At 36.6% G+C, this 23,297-nt stretch overlaps 2 protein-coding genes and 1 long non-coding RNA gene across 3 annotated transcripts in view; 2 read left to right on the top strand and 1 right to left on the bottom strand.

Moving 5' to 3' along the window:
* LOC100889660 (trichohyalin) overlaps nt 1-22,728 on the bottom strand; it is a 40,359-nt gene extending 17,631 nt beyond the window's left edge. Inside the window, exons 1-7 of the mRNA XM_030989555.1 lie at nt 22,663-22,728; nt 21,426-21,545; nt 18,451-18,508; nt 8,415-8,437; nt 7,705-7,765; nt 6,713-6,811; nt 3,924-4,001 (exon numbers count right to left, since the gene is read on the bottom strand). Coding sequence (XP_030845415.1) covers nt 3,924-4,001; nt 6,713-6,811; nt 7,705-7,765; nt 8,415-8,437; nt 18,451-18,508; nt 21,426-21,508 — 402 coding nt within the window. The 5' untranslated portion in view covers nt 21,509-21,545; nt 22,663-22,728. The remainder of the gene's footprint in view (nt 1-3,923; nt 4,002-6,712; nt 6,812-7,704; nt 7,766-8,414; nt 8,438-18,450; nt 18,509-21,425; nt 21,546-22,662) is intronic.
* On the top strand, nt 8,522-10,675 carry LOC115925524 (putative nuclease HARBI1). The gene is made up of 2 exons (XM_030989556.1): nt 8,522-9,757; nt 10,228-10,675. Exons 1-2 carry the CDS (start codon nt 8,769-8,771, stop codon nt 10,535-10,537), a joined length of 1,299 nt encoding a protein of 432 aa, XP_030845416.1. The 5' UTR covers nt 8,522-8,768; the 3' UTR covers nt 10,538-10,675.
* Nucleotides 10,841-13,354, top strand: LOC115925525. The gene is made up of 2 exons (XR_004064763.1): nt 10,841-11,174; nt 12,716-13,354. It is a non-coding gene; the product is annotated as an uncharacterized LOC115925525 (long non-coding RNA).
* Nucleotides 22,729-23,297: the final 569 nt, after the last annotated feature.

The following is a 23,297-nucleotide window of genomic DNA, read 5'->3' as shown; positions in this document are numbered from 1 at the left end:
GACTCTTGCATACTGCCTTCATCTTTCAAACATGTGCTCAAAGAACTGAAGATTTGTCTGTGTGCACTGGAAATCACAAGACTTGGAACTATCTCCTTCTCCTGAGAAAAATTATACTGGATACCGACAGCTAAATCAATAGCAATCAAGCTTGAAAACGTTAATATAAAATGCAGCTACAGGTATATGAATAAACCTCCAGAAATAAACTGGATAATAATTGACTTTTCACTCAAGTAGCAGATTATGATGATAGACTGATGTGCTAGTTTGAGAGCAGTGATAAACGTTGGAATCCACATTATCAGACGGACAAATCTCAATATTTCCTTGTCGCGAAAAACAGAAGGATCAGGAGCCAAGCTTCATACTTATACTTTGTTTTATGAATCACACTGAATACATTCAGCATCACAAAGGATCATCATACAGAGAAGGTGACAAATCAGCAGAAGACAGCTTTGGATGAACTGTAAAAATTGATTTCCTGAGTTCTACATGTACATGTACTACAACCTAAAATAAACTTGTTTATTAGATATAGAGTAAAAATTACATTGTTGTTCACACTCTTGATGATATGCAGGGTACATGTACTTGTACACAAGAATTCTTGAGCAATTTTCACTTTTCATTGTCTTTCAACAATTTATTTGTTTGTTTTTTCTTTCTTTCTTTCTTTCTTTATGGGCTTTCCAAACTGAAATTACTCACATTTCATGTGTATTGTTTCTGTTTTGCTATGGAACAATTTCGTTGGCACATTTACTTTTTGTAATCCTTTGCCTCTCCTTAGTATCTTTAATCATGTGCATTTTCCATGAAACCAGAGGTAAAATGAGCCTATACGTCTTTGTCCTTATTTTTCTCTCATTCAACAGACCAAGTGTCTGTACAATACTGCATGTCAGAGTAGGAGAGGAAGCAAAACTGAACTTTTCATACCCATGTGATATCACAAAGACCACATTGCAACATAGCTACAGAGCTCCCTTTTATAGTTCAGACGAATCAAACCCTTTGCCTCCAAGGTATGAGCTTGCAAATCATACAAAAAGTGACGATGATGCTACTTGCTTTATCCTCCTTATCATCAACCCTGTTTCAAGGATTGATGTAGGTAACTATATTCTCTCGGTCTATAACCATAGTCAACTGCTACCAGAGTACACTAAAATATATTTACGTGTTTGCTACCCTCCGGGTAAGGTTTCTTGTGAATCAAGTAGCAACCATCTCGATGGGACATGGATCAAGCTAAAATGCACTGCTCCTTCAGGAAATCTCGCAGGCCAAATTATATGTTACCAGGACGGCGTGAGGCTACCCCCTTTAGGAACCCCTGTTGAAAATGGTAGACGATTAAGTCAGGTCATACTGGCAAGAATAGCGAATCCTTCTGTACACTGTTGTTCATCCGCCTTGGACCACACAAAAACCGTGCAGCAATGCAGGGATTGCGGATGGGATCCCATACAGGACATAGCATTAACAGACATTACAGACCCGAGCACTACTGTCTCACCTACACAACACTCGAAATCAACAACAAACTTCAGACTGGAGGATGAAATCCTTCCTTCCCGTCCACAAACAACAAAGGACACGGCTACCAACAAAAATGTATGTTCCAAGACCACTCTGTACATTATTAATGTCGCCATGTGTTCAATTGTTGGCTTTATGAGTGTTCTTATTACTTTTTGTATAGTACAGTACATCAGAAAGGATAAGGAAATTAAGCTGCTTAAAAAGAAGTATGATGACACAAAGAGATGAAATGGGCATGTTGGAAAGGATATACCAACTGATGAAAAATGTGAGACCACAATGTTCTGATAAGTAAACAGGGTTCTTGTGAAAGTTCGTTAAACAACCTTTTGATGTGTTTTGATTTTAATAAATCCTATTACGTGAACTCTCAAATCGCCGCAGATGGTAAAACAAGCCAAATTTAGATTTAAAAAAAATAGATACATGTACATATAAACATCATAAAAATAATGAATGCTTATGACGCCTCAATAGGGACTTTTAGATTGAGTGGACGAGAACACGACGAATGCCGACTGATCATGCGTGTCAACATACTCAACTGCCCATGTTGACTACAATTAGAAATCTTTTAAATAGGCAATTTTCGTAATGTTACCAAATTTAATGCATAGGTCTTTGTGAAGTGCCTCAATACAAATTATTTCATTCACCTGATATTAAGAATAATAGTATTTCAATAGACAGAATCCGAACTTCATACATAATACATGTAGTTCTTGCCTGGTTGGACAAACATTATGGCTTGACCTACCTAGCAACACTTAATATATATGCATTTGCATTCTGACTATTGAAACGCTATTATTCTTATCAGGTGAATGAAATAATTTGTATTGAGGCACTTCACAAAGACTTATGCATTAAATTTGGTTACATTACGAAAATGGCCTATTGCACTCGATGATATACATGCATTCAGGAATAACACACACTATGAACATGACGTACAAAGAAAGAGGACAAAATTTACAGTTCCTCATCATTCTACCCTCAACAATTGCTGTGGTAGACAAAAGAACATCCCTTCACTGCTATTATGTACAAATGTGTAGAACAGGTGAATATGCATGTAACAACTGTTCTACGTATTTTTACATAATAGCAGGGAAGGGATGTTCCTATGTCTACCTGAGGAACTGTATATTTTAAGCGCACGCGGCATATACTAGTACCGTACTAGATTTAGGAAAATTAAGGTTGACGCATTCTCGATCACCGACTGAGACGACGTGACGCATGCACAGTGCCTTAAAATGACGTCACATGTTGCAGTCAAAGCTGTTAGCGTGCAAATCTAAAGTCCCTAATGAATGCTTATGATGCCTCATGGAATAAAATGTTAATCTTTCAACTTATGAAAATATTTGCACTGTTGAAAGAATGAAAAACATTCATTATTTGTTCTATAAAAACATTAATATATATATCAAAAATATATCAAAAAATATATCAAAAAATATATCAAAATATATATAACCCCAAAAACGGGTGAAATGCACGCTGAATTGTACAAAAATAAATGGCGAATATAACCAAAAATGGATGCTTGTTTAATCAATTATTTATTGAATATCATGTTACCATGATAATCAAATGACAAGGATTTACTTAGAAAGTTATATAAATATATATATTTGGTCATACAGAATAAATTCAGGAAATCAGAATATTCTGATTAAATCAGGACAGGTGTGCATTTACACTGTATTGTCTCTATTGGGCGGTGTATTATACAAGGTTATGTAAATTTGCCAAGTTTTCATTAATAATAACAATAATAATAGTGGGTTCTTGTATAGCGCTCACGTATGTCAGTCTCGACACTCCTGGCGCTCCCGACTATTACCCTGGCTTTAGCAAGGCTGCCAAGGCTAGCATTTCAAGGAATTAATTCCTGCCAGGTACCCATTAACATCACCTGGGTTGAGTGTGGCATATGTAGAGCAATGTCTTGCCAAAGGACATTAATGCCACTTTGACATTTATCTCACCTTGGCATATAGAGAAGGCCTTGTGTGATATGTTGTATATATCATTTGTATGTTCATCTCTATAAGCGAAACTTGTTTTAAACAAGTTTAGACGTAATACGTCCATTACCTTTACATGTTTTGATAATGAACAAATCAAGAACAAAGCCAACTGGGAGATGGCCGTTCTGATTGGTTAATAAATCCAAAGTTACGAATAATTCATGAAGAGCAGTAAAAGCCAGAAACCAAATAGCCTCGTGGCTAACACCACTCTATCGCGCGTTCACCCCAGGTTTCTAGATCTCTCTTCCTCGCCGGCTAGACTCATCTCAGTCACTGATTGACATGAAACATAAGCCGAGTCACAAGGCTTTTTCAAAAGGCAAATCTCACCTCAGCTCTAGCCTTCCGCTCTTCAGCCTCTTGTTTCTCTTGTTGCTCACGTTCTTCACGAGCTCTACGAATCTCCTCCTGTCAACAGAACAAAACAAAACAGTGTGGATTATTGTGAACTTTTGAATACCAGAGTTCAAACAACTGGGGGGGGGGGGGGCGATGAATGTATTACTTGTGTACTTGGCAGGATGGTTCAAACACATTTGAGCCAAATAAGAGTTCTGCAATGAAAGAATACTGTAGATACATACCTGGTATATTAACATCTGTAATTGCTAACAATGCTGTTATCTTGTCAAGGACATCATATCATAATGGATTAATATGATGTAATTTTGATAATCTGGTTGCAAAAAAAAAAAATGTTTATGTGTTTTGACAAGTGTGTACACAAGAAGGCACAATCACAACTTTTAACAATTTAGATAATGTAAGTAGTGATATGGTTTGTATATATGTGCATGCAGATGTATTTTTTTTAACAAGGGGGGGGGGAGGCAGAACTTGTTTATATAAATTAATTTAAAATGACCAGTTCATGAACAAAACGAATTGAACACTTAATTTATCTGCACGCACCCACATGTACACACTTGCAATTTTCTTCTTCTTTCTTTTCCCTTTATTCCCACTTTTTATTTAGATACTTTCTGGAATAAATCTTTGCCATAACACTCTATTATCGTACATAACAACTTCATGTGCCCCCCCCCCCCTTCTCTGGCTGCTATCGACTCAAGCATGAATGCTCATGATAGTTGGTCATTGCATTCATCTTGAGTCTTTGATTTACCTCATTACTTTCAAGCTTTCAATTACATATGTATTTTTATGTTTTTTGGATTTGAGTTGTTATATTTTATGTAAATTACTTAGATTATATTTTTATACTATTATTGTTAATTGAATATTTTGTATTTGATTTTTTTTGTTTTAAATCAATTCCTACAAATGTTCACCAAGTGGCATTTGCAACACATTCTGTCTTGTGTTACTACTAAAACTTTGTTCTTATTTCTTAAATACCATATCAAACTCAGCATTGTTTGATGTATATTCATGACTTGTGCTTAATTAATACCATATCAAACTCAGCATTGTGGATTGTATATTAATGGCTTGTACTTAATTGATTCCATTTCAAACTCAGCATTGTTCGATGTGTATTCAATTTCATGGCTTGTACTTAATTGATACCATATCAAACTCAGCATTAGTTAGCATTGTGCATTTCATATTCATGGCTCGTACTTAATTGATACCATATCATTATCAAACTCAGCATTGTGCATTTTATATTCATGGCTTGTACTTAAATGATACTAAATTAAACTCAGCATTGTGCTTTGTATATTCATGATTTGTACTTAAGACCATCGTTTCACAATGTTAAATCTGAGATGCATGGCCCTACATGTTATCAGTGTCTGCGATATGGTGTAATATTAAAGCCCTAAAAAAAAAAGCGCTTCAAAATGTTCATGAAGTGCCTCAAAAAAGTAAAAACTTTGAGTGACCGGTTATACGATACTCATTTTCTACAATATGTAGTGTCATGAAAACCATTAGAACACAAAATTTGATTTTGATTTCTAATCATAAATATCTTGAAAATCAGACAGGCAATCGGCTTGTAAAAGTCGTATGGTTCCCGACTGACCTAAAGGTTTATAATTATCATTGCAGCATGAGCTAAATCAAGGATTTTGTTTAAGAATCTGAGACAAAGTTACCCAATTCCTTTAATTGATACCATATCAAGCTCATTATTGTTTGATGTATATTCATGGCTTGTACTTAATTGATACCATATCAAATTCAGCATTGTTTGATGTACCGGTATATTCATGGCTTGTACTTAATTGATACCATTTCAAACTCAGAATTGTTCGATGTAAATTCATTGCTTGTACTCAATTGATACCATTTCAAACTCAGCATTGTTCGATGTATATTCATGGCTTGTACTCAATTGATACCATTTCAAACTCAGTATTGTTCGATGTATATTCATGGCTGGTACTTAAAGGTAATACAAAGTTTTGGGAAATTTTGAAAATTGGGTGGATAGTGAATCTTTACAATTTTGATATATTTGGATGCCCCTGTGGATGTATTATAAGCACTAAAAAAAATTAACCCCTAAAACACTTCTGTTTTCGAGAAAAATTGAATATAAAAATTTACCGGTGCTCCCGGTAAATTTTGATAAATTTCAAATAGCGCCTACGGCCGTACAATGGTAGCTGCCACCATGAGAATCTCAGAATATGTAGTTGTGATATATAATTTCCAAACGGGAATAGCTAATCGGTCGATTTTAGTCAAGAAACATGGTTTCATTGCTAAATTAATATCTTGACCTTGAGAAGGAGCTATACAACATAAAGGGTTTATTATTTATAATTTCATAACTTTAGACTCGATTTCAACCGGGACAACGATCAACGAATATTGTAGGAATGCATATGCTTCCTCTATGTTAATTTGAACTAAATTCATGACCCCATACCAAAACTTTGTAATACCTTTAATTGATACTATATCAAAATTTTTTCTCCTTTTGATTTGCTATTACAGATTGAATAAATAAGTACTACCTATCCGATTCAACAGGATATTACAAGTCACTGAGTCATGAGTCGTCACTGATCCGAAAAACCATTATATTGTATTGTGGTTTAGTGTTATAGTGTCTCTGTCAATAAATCAATTCAATCTCAATTAAATACCTGCGATATAAATGAATATCATCATTTCCTGTGTGACTAGTTTAAAGTACAAACCTTGCGTTCTGGAGTCATGGAGACGGTTGTCATGGTGAACTCCTGCTGCACTCGTTGCTCTGCCTCCACACGCTCCTGCTCTCGTTTTTGGCGCAACTCCTGAAATAACAAATACATGAATACCAAGATAGAAATACATGTAACAGTTGAAATCAATATTCTGTTCACATAACAAAATTTTTAAAAAGTCCAGTTAGACAAGTATATTTGCCAACAAATCCATTTCAATGACAAACAGTATTTCTCTTAATCTTTTTAATTATTTTCACAATTTTCATTTTATTTATTTCAACTTTTTATGTATTTGTTTAGTTGTTGTGTTTTTGTCCTTTTTTTAATTTGTTATAATTTTCATTTTATTTATTTATTTATTTGTATTTATTTATTATTATTAATATCTTTTTCTTTTTTTTGGGGGGGGGGGGGCAGTTGCTTGTTTGATTTGTTCTGTTGTGTTTTTTGCATATTTTATTGAATTGCTGATCTTACAACCCTGGAAGTGCCAGACCTTGAATATTCAAGGTCTCACATAACACAACCATTAAATGCTATACTAAATACAAATACTATACCAACATATTTCTCTCATTCTGTGTCCCAAAAATCTACCCATCTACAAGCAGAACAAAATCAGAGACACAGATTGGTAAAAGTATGAATGAAATCAGACAAAAAACAGAGAAAGATATTTCAAAAATTCTTAGTGCCCCAAGGTACAAGGCATTTAAGATACAAACAGGGGGAAAAGATATTTCTGTACCTGACAAATGGGAGAATTATCCATGAAAGTGTCACAATCCACCAACCAAATTGCCAATTTCAGACTCGTACAGATCTACAATTTCAAACATTCATAACTCTCTTATTAATAGTCTGATTTATTTCAAACTTTCGCCATTCCCTCGTTTCTGATTCTCTGCTTTCATACATACACGTATGAACTTATTACAAAGGTTGGATTGCCCTTGAACATACTCCATACTTGTTCTTACCTCAGCCTTCTTCTCTGCTTCGTTGAGTGTTTTCTCTCCATTACTCACATTCTTTGCCACCCTGTTCAAAACAACAACAAAAGATCTCATCAAATTGGTTCAAAAACACATGTACATGTATGCTCTGATGATAACTGTTGTATTGTCCATTCCCTCTATTAAACCGGAGTCCGTACTTCTACCATGGACACAACACTATATCTGGACGGTACCCTTCCGTAAAACCAAACTGCTTTTATAATCCTAACCCTATAGCATATGTATCTAAAAAATATAATACAGATTAGAGCGTAGATGGAGCTTATATTAGATCATGAGTACACAATGCAAAGGGCTGTAGCTTTATTAGTGAAAGCATCTCCAAGAAAAGACAAAAATGTACACATGTACCATAATCCAAACAATTTTCAATGTATATTAATAGGGCACAAGTAAAATGCATTTTACAAGAAATGTAAGCTCAAATTTGAACAACATTAATATAATCACTGATTTCATTTGTCAATGATTTTGTCCTTATTGTCAACTTTGTCAAAATATGATTATGTAAACATAAAAGGAGATATTAGATTTATACTCCGGATGAGAAATGAATACAAAATATAACATTGTTTATATTGGGCATCTTATACATCAATAAATATTGTGCTACTGAAACTGATTTGATAAATTCCTACCAAAAATAAAGCTTAATGACAAACATTACTTACATTGGTGACTTAGGAGTTTGTTTCTGTAATAACAAAAGAAAAAAATAGTAAATACTTAGTACTGTAATGCCTAGTTGACACTTTCACGATTTTTGGTCCCGCACTGCCCTGCATTGAATGCGTGCCAGTGCGTGACAGTGCGTGCCACTTCAGTGACACGCACTGTCATGCATAGTTCCCGCATTGTTCACGCATTGTTCACGCATAGTTCACGAATAGTTCACGCATAGTTCACGCATAGTTCACGACTATTCACAACTAGTTTGCGCATTGTGTTAACTATCACAAAAAACAAGGCAGACGTCTATTCGCTCTCGTGTTTTTCATTAATTCAGCATAACTATCGTCATTAAGATGTTGAATTCTGAAGAAGCTAATTTAGAACAGAGAAGGTGTTTATATGTAGCTGCAGGAGCATTAATAGTTTATCAACAAGAAAGAGATCTTGAAGAAAGACGAGAAGAGGAGAAAAAAGGAAAAAGAAAAAGGAGGACATTGTGGGTGAGAGATTGGCTGTCAAGACGCCACATCCACGGACATTTTGATCATTTACTGGCAGAGCTGCATAGGGAGGATCAAAAGAGCTATAAGAATTTCTTGAGAATCACTCCTGATCTGTTTGAGGAAATGGTTGGAAAGCTAACGCCTCATCTGGAGAAGAAAACAACGTTTATGCGAGAACCACTAGAAGTTGGACTGAAACTAGCCGTCACTCTCCGTTTCTTGGCAACAGGAAATTCATATGCTACATTACAGTATAGCTTTAGAGTTGAGAAAAGCACCATATCGAGATTTATTCCCGAAGTATGTAATGCACTCATTGAAGTGTATAAAAAGGAAGTACTCAGTTGTCCAAAAACTGAAGATGGGTGGAAGGATGTGGCCAAGAAGTTCAGTTCCAGATGGAACTATCATAATTGCCTTGGTGCCGTCGATGGCAAACACGTGGCAATCAGGAAGCCGCCAAAGTCTGGGTCCTTGTACTTTAACTATAAAGGTTTCCATAGTATTGTTCTCATGGCTGTAGCAGATGCAGAATATAAGTTTCTGTATGTGGATGTTGGAGCAGAGGGTGGCTCTTCAGATGGTGGAACTTGGAAAAACTGCAACTTGTATGATGCCATAGAAGGGGAAAGAGCAGGGGTGCCGCCACCGGAACCAATGCCCAATGATGACATGCCCATACCTTTCCAATTTGTGGCTGACGATGCATTTGCGATGAAGCCCTGGCTAATGAAGCCCTTCTCACATAGGTCCCAAGTTCATGAGGAGATCATCTTCAGTTATAGACTAAGCCGAGCTAGGCGAGTAGTGGAAAACTCGTTTGGTATTTTGGCTCACAGGTAGGTCTCCCTTTCTTTCTGTATTCATTTCCATTCTCAGTGCCTATTGCTTTAAAAGTTCAAGCACATTGAATAAAAATATTTAACTTCCCCCCAGAAAGGAGTTGTTATCATAATAACCCACTTTGTTTTAACCAGCATAACGTAGAATTTTTATATGGTGTTTATTTTATCAACACATGTTGCTATTTCTGCAGCTTACGCACAAAATACCATGCGAGACTGCAATTGCTAACAAATCTGAAATGATACACTAAGCAGATGCTCTCATTTTGTTTGTATTTATTATAGTGATCTTTTTCTTTAGTATTCAGTATATCTAGTTTCTCCAAATAACAAGTACAATATTTTGTTTTTACTCCAAATGAAGCGTGATTATTTTAAAATCAAGATTCATATGTACAGATCGTAAAATATATATATATATTTCATATTGATGGGCTCTTGTTTTATGGTATTACTTGATTTAGGTTCAGATGTTTCCTGACTACACTTCCGCAGAAGCCCCAAACTACCAACTTAATCATCATGAGTGCCTGCGTCCTACATAATCTGATATTAACCAGGTACCCACTGGCATCAGGAGATGTAGACCATGAAGATCCATCTACGCATGCGATGATACCTGGTGCATGGAGAGACGACCCTGTGTTTCACGGTCTGAGAGCTCCGACAGGAAACACTTCTATCAAGGAAGCTAAGAGCCAACGTGCATATCTATCACATTATTACACCTCCCGCGCTGGAGCAGTTTCCTGGCAAGAAAAGATGATAACCTAAGCAGATTAACTATGACATTATTGTGATGCAGTATAGCACTAGCTCAATTCCACAAAAAATGCCAAATGACACTGACACAAATGACATTTTATTTCTTGAATGGTTATGTATTTCAACAAGGCCCGACATCGTTCCAATATCAACTGTCTGTTGTACATCTGATTTTAAACTTAGGATATGAGATCAGTGTTTATAATGTGTTTGTCTTTATGTACACAAAAATTCTACAGTGTATCAGCAATTAATGTTGTCAGGAAATTAAGGGGTTTTGGTAAGCTTTGTTGTTGAACTTAAACATGATGCAGTTGGTGTCGGGGCATATGTAGAAATTTCGTATTTCTAGTAAGCTTGCACAAACCCCACTCCTCACACGCACGCACACACACACACACACACACACACATACACACGAACGCACATTTAAAGACTGGGTCCGCACCAGAAAAAAAAATCTTGTATTGATTAAAAGCAGATAAATCAGACGAAAAACAAAACAATTAAAACAAAACCAAAAACGTTGAAGTAAATCGGACAATAAATAAGAAAGTTATCATGAATATAACGCAAAAGTTATTTATCATGCTAACTGGCAACGCTGGGTCACGTGGCATGAAGTATGCCATGCACTTCTCTGCAGGTATTTTATTATATCTTATTGTTTTTAAATCCCCCCTTTGCAACCCTTTAACGCAAGAAGAACAGTTTGGTTTTTTTGGGGGTCGATATAAACACGGGTACAGATACATTTATTGATTCAACCTTTTGAATGTTTTGAAAAATAACCACTCATGGATTAAAACGGATTCTTACAAACAAAAAGTTATAATAAGCTATAGCAGACAGGAAGTGCATGACATACGTCATGACACGTGACCAAGAGTCACGTGTTCAGGCTGTGTCACACCTTTGCGTTTTTAGCCTGCGTCGGCCCAGCGTTTTTGAAAATTAAAAACGCTTCCTGAACGCGGATCAGACGGTAGACTGACGTTGGAGACGTTCAGCTTGCGCTTTATTAATGAATTATTGTATCCATTCATCAATCGTATTTTACACAAAACATCTGTGAGAGATAGGAAAAACTGGGAAATTGAATATCATTTATTGATACGATCATGCTTTTACATCGTTTAAGAAGATGCTATTAACATATGTATATATGTAATAGTCAAACAGTTGACGGTGTTATCTCGTATGAATAGGTGCACTTGAACGAATTGTGCGGAAACTTAACAATCATTTTTGAAATCCAATGAAAAATATCAAGTGCTTATAGTTACCCATTTTATTAAAGGCCTTGATATTCACCTATCTTTGCAGTCTTTGATTAGCCTTTGATTTGTCAATATGTTACTCTTAATATAAACAACTTTACATGTTTTGTTTTTTGTGTGTAATAAGAGACTTGTAATCAGAAGCAATCAGAATGCACGAATTGCGTGTTTTTTAATAAAAGAAACATAACCGAGTAGAAAACTTAGGCATTCTGGATATGCTCACATAAATGCAATTTAAATAACGTGTGATGAAGAAAAGAAAATAAGTCTGCAGGATAACGTTTAGTTTCATGGTGACTGACAACTGAATCTCCAATTTGAACTACCTTATAGACATGTTATAATTACCAAGATTTCTCAATGATATTTTGAACACTTTAAAGTTGTAACAAGTGAGTAACATGAACTAATCAACTACTAGAACAAAATGTAAAAACGTAGGAACCAAAAAGATGCATTAACTTTAATCTTCCACTCAGTAAACCTTTCATTTTGTTTCTTGATAAAAGCATCATGCATGAGTATATGTCAAAATGTCTAAATCGAGAATATCCATCGAAGCTCTCCCTGGAACTCAGAACATTCAAAAATCTGGAATATATTTTCCGACTTAATTTTACCCTTGCTCTTCAGTGTGTAGTTCTGGTTTACGTTTCAGAAAATATTATACCTCTGTTCCAAATGTATAAATAAATGGTTTTCTTGCCGAGTGGGTTTTTAATAAAATTCCTTGCAAAGGCAACAACAAATAACAATTTCTTTTTACTTTAATTTTTTTTTACCATGTAAGAATTAAGGTAAGTACTGAAAGCGTGTCCCGATATGGAAGACGTTAGTTTTGCAACCAGTATTGCCTTTTCTTAATCACCGGCTGCTGTTGAACACATTATTTTTCTTCTCCAAGCTCTTCCAGAACCGAGGAAACCATCTCATTACTACGTCGGGAGGGTGGGGTCGAAGCAGTGGACTGCTGAGAAGACGTTGGTATCGGTACAGGCACAGCTGAAGGCGCGGCTGGCATCCCAACATTGTTGAAGGATGGACTTGCTGGAGACCATTGATTGAAATTGGACCAATGACTATTGATTGGCCACTGGTTTGACTGCCATGACGAGGGTTGCTGTTGACATGGTTGAGTTGGCCTGGTTGGCTGTTCGAAATTGTGAACGAGTTGCAGACATTCAATTTGGAAACTGTGCCACGATTGCTCTGGAATTTTCTGCATATGGCCCTCCAGAAGACAGGCAAAATCATGGACGATCTTTTTTTGACCTGTCAAAGCAGCTGTCTGGCCCAAATTATCCGCTCTTGAAAGAACCTGAAAGGCATAAACAATATAACCAAATGTAATTTAGTAAGGCAATTAAAGTCAGGGTCTGATTACTGTCATTTACTGCCATATACTCAACAAATTTAGATCGATTGTCGAAGAATTAATTTTCAAAGATACTTTTTGTTGTGAATTAATTTCTATAGTTTCCAAATGGAACTATTGAAAGCGGATCCGGCTTAGGTAATGTATTCAATTGTTTAAAAAAAAATATAAAAAAAGTTCTATAATGCCTACCTGACGGAGAGCATCGTCGAGGTTATTCTGCAAAACAGTACTTGATCGAGAAGCTGGAGTTCTACTGCCAGAAGTTCCAGAGGCTTCGGAGCGTGCCGACTTTGGGACCCGATCCTTCAACGGGATCAAGGTCTCATTATCCATATCTTCTGAAACTGACATGATAGAAACTTCATCATCTTCTCGTTCGTGCACTTCCCCTTCTCTATCAAACTGTAAGGTGAAGAAACATCAAAATGAAAATTATGAAAAGGGTTCTGAAGGTTATTTCAAGGTTATTCTAATATTTCAATATAAAAATTGTGAATTGGTCATTTATATACCTACCGTGTCACTTGCCGTTGTCTTGCCACGAACAATGTGTTGCTTCAGAAATCCCCACGTGTTCACTATCTCATCATCACGTGTCGTTCTGTTGGTTTGCCCAGATCCACTTTTTTTCTCCTTGTTCAATATCTTTCCTAGCCGAGTTCGCTTATTTTCGTACAACTTCTTACACTGGTCCCCTACATTAAAAACAAGGAAAACAATAAATAGGCTATTTGTGTGGTGAAGTTTAACCCTAAAAATAAAAAATAAAAACATTTAATTTCTATAAAGGAAAATATCAACAATTATTTTCCCAGTAAATTACTTTCTTATTAACTAGTAATGCAGACAACAAAAAACAAAAGGAGGATTTTTAAAACATGGGTATGGAACTTAACTAACCAACCATCAAAATTGAGAACTTACCAGTGGCAGGTGGATCCAATAATTTACCGCCATTCGCCCACATCCTTCCCTTCGTAGCAACATTCATGTAATCTTTCTGGGTCTTATCATATAGTGCTGCATTTTCCTTCACAAAATCGGCTATTAATTGAACAGCGTCTTCGGTCCACTTGTACTCTGGGACATCCCTTTTAGATGTACGTGCTCTTTTTGTTCGCTTAGTTTTCTCTTCATGCTCTGTGTTCTCTGTCCCATCATTATCTGATGAGGAGGATGAAGCCATGATTTTGCTGCTGGCTCAAACAAGAATATTTTGACAAAACGCATCACGTGACTGATATGCGCGATCCTTGCGTGAAAGTGCGCGAAGGATGCGCAACCACTGCGCAAATTATGCGGGACCATGTCGTGAACTAGTCGTGAAGTGCGTGCCACATTCCCGGGGGTGGGGTACCCACTGTTTTTACGCCACGCACTGGCACGCATTGGCACGACTTGTTTGCGCATAGTTTGCGCACAGTTCACGCACTGCTGCAATGCGGGAAGTGCGTGGCAAAATTTTCAACATGTTGAAAAATTTTTTCGCTCTTCACGCATTGCCGCGCATTGCCGCGCATCGTCCCGCCCCTTCCCGCAAGTGTCCACGCATTGGCACGCATGATGCAATTTCAGTGCGTGAACTATGCGGGAACCGAAAATCGTGAAAGTGTCAACTAGGCATAACACATTACCAAGCTCTTTTTGCAAGACAAGAGTTGGTTAAAATAAAGGATTTTATGGAAATATTATCTGCTCCAAGCATAAAATGTAACTTACTATTAAAACTTCAACACTTCCCCTCCTCTTCTGCCCCCCCCCCAAAGGCTATAAGAACACATTCAAATTGTACTACATGTATATTTTTTTTCCTGTTTTAACGATGGTTTGTCCTTTTGGAGACCTAATCACATGAAGTTCAATGAATCCATTGAAGAGGTCTTTTATTAGAAACCTTCCACCAAATAAAAAAAAGAGAACTGCTTTCAATAAATAAATTTTGAATGTTTGATTCCTTTTTTTTTTCATTTTCTAGACTCGAAAATATTTGTAGGTAATTCTAAATCAATTTGACTGTTATATCTGTTGATTTAAGAATAGCTCCCTCTGCGACAATATGAACACAGCGCTATATCTTCATTTCTTACAAGGAAGTTTCAGAATCTGCAACTGTAAAATTTCACACACAATATACAGTATGTACGATAGAGTTTGCACAAGTCTTCAAAATGGACTTTAACTGCCTTTAAACATCACTATTTATATGTACTTGTACTCAAGTAAATGTCTCATGCATGTTGATTGTACAAAATGTCACACTTAAATACAAATCTGTCTGGAGTGGTGACCTTAAAGACCGTCAATCAACGAAAAAAATACACGGTGGCGACGGGCGATTCGCCCCCTAAACCTCTGAAATCGCCACGGTAAAAATCAAGACGAGGGCGAAAAAAAAATCAATATATCTTGAAAAATCGCCCCCGCCATGAATTGATATTCCCTATGAATTAATAAACCAATTTATTGATGTGTCTGAGTGAAATCTCCGTTCCAACTACCAACTCCAAAACTAGAAACTTCCATCAACATTTTAAAAGTTTTGTGAGTTGCAGCGGATTGGCGGTCGTACCTACTGTAGCTAGATCTACAGCGGTATCCGACTGCCTGCGCCTAAGCTCCCGGCGGCCGGACAGGCCACCGGCCCCGATGTAGTTTCGTGCACAGCATGAATGCATACGCAGTTCGCACACGTTCACAATACACAGAAACGTACTAGCTCACCTCCAGCGCGCGCCCGCACGCTCCTTGTATGAAGCAAATAAGTATTTGCGAGTGACGAGAGCTCAACTGCTAGCGACCAAATTGGTACGTAATATGTTTATTTAGTCTTTTTTCTGGCCCTAATTTTTATCATGGACAATGCAATCCCATTAAAAAAATGTTATTCCGTCTAAAATTGTGTTATTTATAAGTTAAAACCATTGAATGCGAGTATATTTTTACTGTTGTCCCACATACTGATATATTTGTAATAACGAAACGTGCAAAATCAATACTGGATTTTTTCCTGTAAAATCGGTATAAAGCAAGTTTCGTACACAGAAATTGAATTTTGTTATAAAAAAACGTAAATAAATATTTAAAGGATGTTCCTACTCCTCAGAATCTTTCTTACAACTGTTTAATTAAATTAAATTATTTATATACGATCGATGCCAGGCCAATTGTCATGAGTGATGATGACATCAATTTCTGTCTACGAAATGAAACTAGCTTTGGCTTGGCCTTTAGAATTAGAGTCTATAAAAAAAAAATAAGGCCATGATTTTGCATGTTTCGGCATAACAAATAGACCCTACATCGGTATGTGGGACAACAGTAAAAATATTTACTCACATTTAATGGTTATAAATGGTCTAAATAACACAATTTTAAAGGGAGTTGGTCTACATTTTTTTTTAATGGGATTGCATTGTCCATGATAACAATTAAATTTGGGACAGAAAAAAAGACTAAATAACATATTACCTACCAATTTGGTTGCTAGTAGTATGATGGCTAAGAAAAAACACAACTTATAGTTACAGCTTACAATATGGCTTTAAGGAAGTAGCCCCTTGGTTTTTTTTAGGCAATGGGGAAAAGTAGCCCCCATAAAAAAATTAATTCCTAGCCCGCGTGTCAGTGATATTATTTTCTTAGGATATGAAAAACGAACAGTTAAACAAAACACTCCTTTTGACAAGTTTTAGTTACATGTATATGTAAATCATAAAGCCACACGTTTTACACAAAGTGAATAAATCATGGGTATCTGAATGTCTGCAATACTCTACATGACATATGTACGCTACAATTGTATCTATATTTGCCTTTGCTTGGAATTTAATTAGGTAAAACCGCGTTTAAAAAAATTCAACCTTTAAAAAAAAAAAGCCCCCCTGAGCTCCAAAATAGCCACCGCAAAATAATTAAGGGGGGCTATTTTTTTAAGGGAAAATCTGAAAAGAGCCCTCGTAAAAAAAAAGTAATTTTTTGGTTGCCGTCAATACTACTGGGCCAGAAGGGATTAGACCACACAGGGAGGTCACTGACAGGTGGCTATCTCATTAACTTAGCTCTCAACTAACATAAGAAAAAGAGGATCATGGGGGACCAACAGGCACCGATTGGGGAAGTTTTCTATATAGAGGGAGCAAGTAGCTACAAGGACAGTGGGGCTTGACCTCTTCTAATTTGTTTTGTAAATAAGCTCTTCGAACACATTAAAAATGTACATTTACATTGTTTTTTCTGCCTTAAATATCATTACATGTACAGGTACTCCAAAAAGTGAATGTCTAATGTATGTTGACTGTACACTGTACATAGCAAAAACGCAAAAGTGTCAGACTGAAACCCAAAGCTGTCTGGAGTGGTGACCTTAATATTGACCTTTGTGAGCCTACTGTGAAACTGAACCAGTGCCAATAATTGAATCTGTGTGTTTTGTGAGAAGAAAGTTAACATATCATGCATACCGAACACACTCCCAAGATGGTTGGTTACATGAGAGTGTAGAAGTTGAGCAGAAATAGAAATGTAAGAAAGGAGAGGAGGAGTCTGAGGGGACAGAGAGAAAGAGAGACTGAAGAGATAGAGGGGGTGAGCCTAGCTATGAAAGATATAGAAGGGGAGGTATGGAAAGAGAGAGAGAGAGAGAGAGAGAGAGGGGGGGGGGGGAGAAAAACAATGATATAGAGGATAGAGGAAGGGTCTAAAGAAAGGCAGATAAGTATTAAAAAAAAAAAAAAGATCTCTACACAAAGAAGAGAGATTTAAGATTTGAAAGGGAACAAAAAAACTGGTGAGAAAGAGAGGGGAGATAGAGGGAGACAGGAGAATAGAGGGAATGGAGAGGGGAGAGAGAGAGGGGACAGGGAGAAGAAGGGAGTGGGAGAGAGAGAGGGAGAGAGGGAGGGGAGAGAGGGAGAGGGAGGGGAGAGAGGGAGAGGGAGGGGAGAGAGGGAGAGGGAGGGGAGAGAGGGAGGGGAGAGAGGGAGGGGAGAGAGGGAGGGGAGAGAGGGAGGGGAGAGAGGGAGGGGAGAGAGGGAAGGGAGAGAGGGAGAGGGAGGGGAGAGAGGGATGGGAGAGAGGGAGGGGAGAGAGGGAGAGGGAGGGGAGAGAGGGAGGGGAGAGAGGGAGGGGAGAGAAGAAGGGGGAGAGAAAGGGGGAGAGATAGAGGGGAGATAATGCAAGAACATGAGGGCAAAGAGAAGATATAGAGGTGGAGGGAGGGATAGTAAGAGAGGAGAGAAAGAGAGAGACTATTTCATACATACCAGCTGTACACTTGGGACTATCACATGAGAGGTCTTGGTGGTTGGGGAAACTGAACCACTGTAAGAAAAAGAAATTAAGAATTACAGCAACAATGATAGTGGTAAACTTATGTACTTCTGAATTGTACACATTAATGATACATGAATTCACATGTAATACTACCACTACTACTACTAATATCATTTTTGATAATAAATACCAACAACAACAGCAGCACTGCAGCAGTAGTAATAATTAAAAGGGAAAAAAAAAGAAAATATAAATGTAATTGCTTGTACAGAAAACAGTGTAATCTATAATTTGTAAAAAATGTACATGCAGTTATTACATGTAGACCCCTCATAGGGAAAAAGATATGAGGTTATATGAAAAAAATCACTAAACTTACATGGGGGTAATTAATGCACAAGTACTGTACAAAGGAAAATAAGTAGGGCTGAAGATTTGCTGATTGCAAAAATATTTCATTATGTTTATGTACATTATGTACTATGCTATTGTGAAACACATTCAAATGACATGAGAAAATTACATTTAACAAAAAAAAGTTCTCATCATTTGTGGTCTGTATAAGATTCTATGGGAATTACCGTATTCAGCCATCAACAAGGTCCAACTGTAAATACTTAACTATTTTTATTTTTTTACTGCTGACAAACAAACAAATTAATTCTGATTTTGTAACTTATACAAAAAGCAGACAAAAATGATATTTTTAAAGAAAGAAATTATTTGTCAAAAGTTGAAAAGTTGACATTGAAATCTGTACAGACAGGAAGCTTATATGGTTATAGTTTTGTGCCTCATCATAAATAGAGAAAAAGAGACAAAATTCTTTTATAAAAAAAGGCATGTACTGTACATTCAAGCTCACTAGGAGTATATTTGTCTATAAATATCTAGCATATCCAACATTTTTAAAACTATTTAATTGTGCATAACAACACACATGTATATGTACACTGTATACAAAATCAATGTAGAAACATGCAACAATCATAGGCACTCCTGATTTACAAGTATGCCGTTTTGAACAAGTAAAATATAAATACAGGTTAAAAACACTCTAAATTTTCACACCACCCCTTGCAATCTTCCATCCATTCACATCCCTTTGCTTATTGCCACAATAAACTCATCTACAAACAAATGTACGTTTGCACTGGTGGTGATTTGCGTCTTAGCAAACACTTCACACAAATCTTCCTCATTCCATTTACATTAGGGTTGGCTGACATTTAAACACTTTAAATCCTAAACTGTATCAGGGTGTGTTTGAATACTGTAGCAAAAGGTAACACATCACCATTTTTATTGTAAACATGCACTATCGTGATAGAGATTAGTACCAACAAGATTACCGGTTTACTAACATATTAAAATGTATGGATACTTCTTTCCTTGGACCTACATGTACATGTAGTGACAAGTTATTCCATTAACCTGTCATTAATGAATGAACTACAATACTTGGAATCCAGTCTGCATACATTATGTGTTGCAATACCGGGCAAGCATCAGCAAACTTTCAGGTTGTCATGAACAACCTTTGTTTAGAAGTATACATAAAATTTGAATATGTTAGAAAACCGGTCTATTGTGTACCGTAAGAATGACACAGATTCAGTGAGAGCTGGTACAATACGTTGAAGGTATTACTCTTTGAAGGCTTTGGTGGTCGTATGCTACAAACAGTGGATAGCCAGTCACCATTCGTCACAAATACATGAACAGTGCACAACATGAGTGCCTATACATGTACCACATACTGTACATGTACATATTCCAAAGAAACATGGCAGTTTGAATATCTACATGTACATGTACATCGTATATCAAGTGACTAGGGTTTGGTGTGAGGGATTTTATGTTATTTTGATGTTATCATTTTTCTCATCATAAGCTGTATTCCAATAAACCCATGTGGGCCTGCATCTTGAAGAGTATCCATCATAGTAATCAAAAATATTAAGTCTATAGCCATCATGGGGATAAAATATCCAATTTTAGCCATGTTATGTCATAGTAGATATATGTAGTAGAGGTTGTCAAGATTTAGGCAAATAAAGTCAGATAAATTTCCCCAAAAATTAACCATTCACTCATGCTCCTCAGATATAAATATTTTACAGTTTGGGTCTAACACTAACAGCATAATTCAATTTTTATTTGTTCTCACATGCAGTGCCTAGAAGTCAAGCCATTTGAGGGGGAGGGGGAGGGGGTGCACACTGGTCTCTCATGATATGCTATGCTCATTTACAATGTCTCTAACATGAGGGGAAGGGTATGCCTGGTGTGGGAGGGGTCCTATCCTCTTTATTTTCTCATAATTTTCCCATTTCTCTTCTTATTCTACCCTTCTTTTCTTTTTTTGCTTTGTCTGTCTGGTGCAGGTGAGGGAGGGGGAATCCGGAATGTGCCCCTTGTCGCTTTGCCCAAGCTTAATTTAGGCTATACATGTACAGTAGATGTACTTACGTGTAGTACATGTATCGCCTGCTAGTCCAGTGATAGCAGGAATGAAAACAATATTTAAATTAATCAAATGCTCTTTCTGTAACATGTTCAGCATTTAACTACAAAAACGTCATCATTAAATGAATGAAAATTGCAGACATTTATATCATGAAACATGTAATTAAAAGCTCAATGCTAACAGATGCCTGAGAAACTAATCCTTTTACATTACTGGGGGAGAACCGAAGAGGTAAATTATATAGAATTGTTTTTAAAGTGGCAAAACTAGTTGTACATGTACACTGTACATATATGTCTGATCCCACATTATTATTAGCGGCTACTGTTAATTCTTCAGCCTCGAGTCTGGCTTTTCGAAAGATAATCGTACATAATTTGGCAGTAAAAGGTATGAGTATTAACCCTTTGCTTACAGGAACCTGGTGGTCCCTGTGTTAAGCCTATCGGAATAAGATAACTCAGTAGTCAACGGCTTAACGGTAGCTGAACTTACTTTGTAACTCCTCCATCCATCGACTCTATGCGTTTGCGATGTCTTTCCTCTTTCTTCCTCTCCCATTCCTCTTGGAAACTCATGGTTGATTGGTGCTAAACGGTCCACGGAATCACAAAACTGCCACGAAGGGAAATAATAATAATAATAATAATAACGGTGATGTTGATGATGATGAAAATGATAACGATAATGATTATATAATAATAAAATTAATAATAATAAAAGAAATAATCATTGTAATAATAATAATAACATAGGGTCTAGTACTAATAATAATAACAGTGATGTTGATGATGATGATGATGAAAATGATAGTGATAATGATAATGATAATGATAATATAAAATTAATAATAATCAAAGGAATAATCCTGATAATTAATGATAATAATAATATTGCATTAATAATAATAATTAATGATAATAATAACATATCATTTTTCACCCTGTGCATGTGGCATAATAGGATGTCAACAAAGTATAAGTTCTGTTGTATAAACCAAGCCATGAATACGAGGATAAGGATGAAGACGTGTAATGCATGTAGACCTAAAAGATGAACAAGTAAAAAAATCTTCTCCGTCCTTCCTGAAACATCTAACATTTAATCTAGACCAAGTCAAGGCATGAGACTAGTACTACTAGTAGTAGACCCTAGTACATGTAGTAAAGTAAGAATCTACTCTCAGCTCAGATCATATCACTACTTTGATGTCAACAAACAATAGGTCTATGTCAAAACAATATGAACCACGACAACTCCTTCATATAAACTGATTCTTAACATAACAGTTATACTCTAATCACTGTTTTGACTCTCAATTGAAAATGGGCTAGACTTACAATGCACAATAGACAACAATGACCACTGTGATTGCAATGCACTGCTTATTTACAAAAGAACTTGTCTGAAGGCCTATTTGGAAATATTATTCACTGCATGCCCGACCGCGCCCACACACAAATCAATCGCATCGAAGAATCTCAAAGCCTAGCCTGCGAGCGCTCAAGCGAGGACTCACGCATCGTACCGGTGCCGCTACACTGCCAGGGCCGCCTTCTACTTCTAGGCCCGACTTCTTCGTTCGCAAGTCGGCAAGTCGTGCGTTAAAAATCACCAAAATATCGTATAAACTATCATCTCTGCCCTATACTCACTCTGGCACACTAACTTAAAAACCATGCACTCATAATCAGACATTCAAGGCTGAGCTAATACTTAGTATTATACTTACTTTTAATAGATTGAAATGTCTTTTTCCTTAACCGGACCGGTGTCAACACTCACGGTACGGTATATCTAGCTTACGTCACGGCGGAACAGGTGTTTTTGTTATAAAGTTTGCGATCGCGATCACCCGGACCCACCGTCGGATCAAACTGTGCGAGTAGACTTTGTGACGAGAAGGTACACAAAGGGTGAATGGATGCTGGTGAAATGGAATAAGTAGGCTACTTTAATTTTCTACTGGGACCAATTGGAGGAAATTTAATTTTCTAATGTAAATATTAATATGATCAACATACAGTTACCGAAATACTACCAGGAAATGATAAATATTTGGTTTGATATGAATTGGAACGGATGCACATCATGCACCTTATTAAAAAAATGAAATTTTCCTTAAAGGCCCACTGCACTACTTGTAGGTACTTGCACCCTCTATATAACAAACAATGCCTAATCGGTGACCATTGGTCCCCCATGATCCTCTTTTTCTTATGTTAACTGAGAGCTGAGTTGATGAGATAACCACCTGTCCAGTGACCTTGTAGGGCGGTCTAATCCCTCCTGTAAACTATGGCAGATAAGCTTTAACACTAGGTTTATTCATAAAAAAGGACAAATATATTTTCATGAAAATCTTTT

This window comes from Strongylocentrotus purpuratus, unplaced genomic scaffold (assembly GCF_000002235.5).
Source record: "Strongylocentrotus purpuratus isolate Spur 01 unplaced genomic scaffold, Spur_5.0 spur5_scaffold_18, whole genome shotgun sequence".
In the NCBI taxonomy this organism is placed as follows: Eukaryota; Metazoa; Echinodermata; class Echinoidea; order Camarodonta; family Strongylocentrotidae; genus Strongylocentrotus; species Strongylocentrotus purpuratus.
This window is presented reverse-complemented; position numbering and strand designations above follow the sequence as displayed.

Bases quoted from the DNA above. Each gene is read 5' to 3' on its own strand.
- LOC115925524 (XM_030989556.1), top strand. From the start codon at position 8,769: ATGTTGAATTCTGAAGAAGCTAATTTAGAACAGAGAAGGTGTTTATAT. The intron at 9,758-10,227 runs GTAGGTCTCCCT...TACTTGATTTAG, and splicing joins TTTGGTATTTTGGCTCACAG to GTTCAGATGTTTCCTGACTA.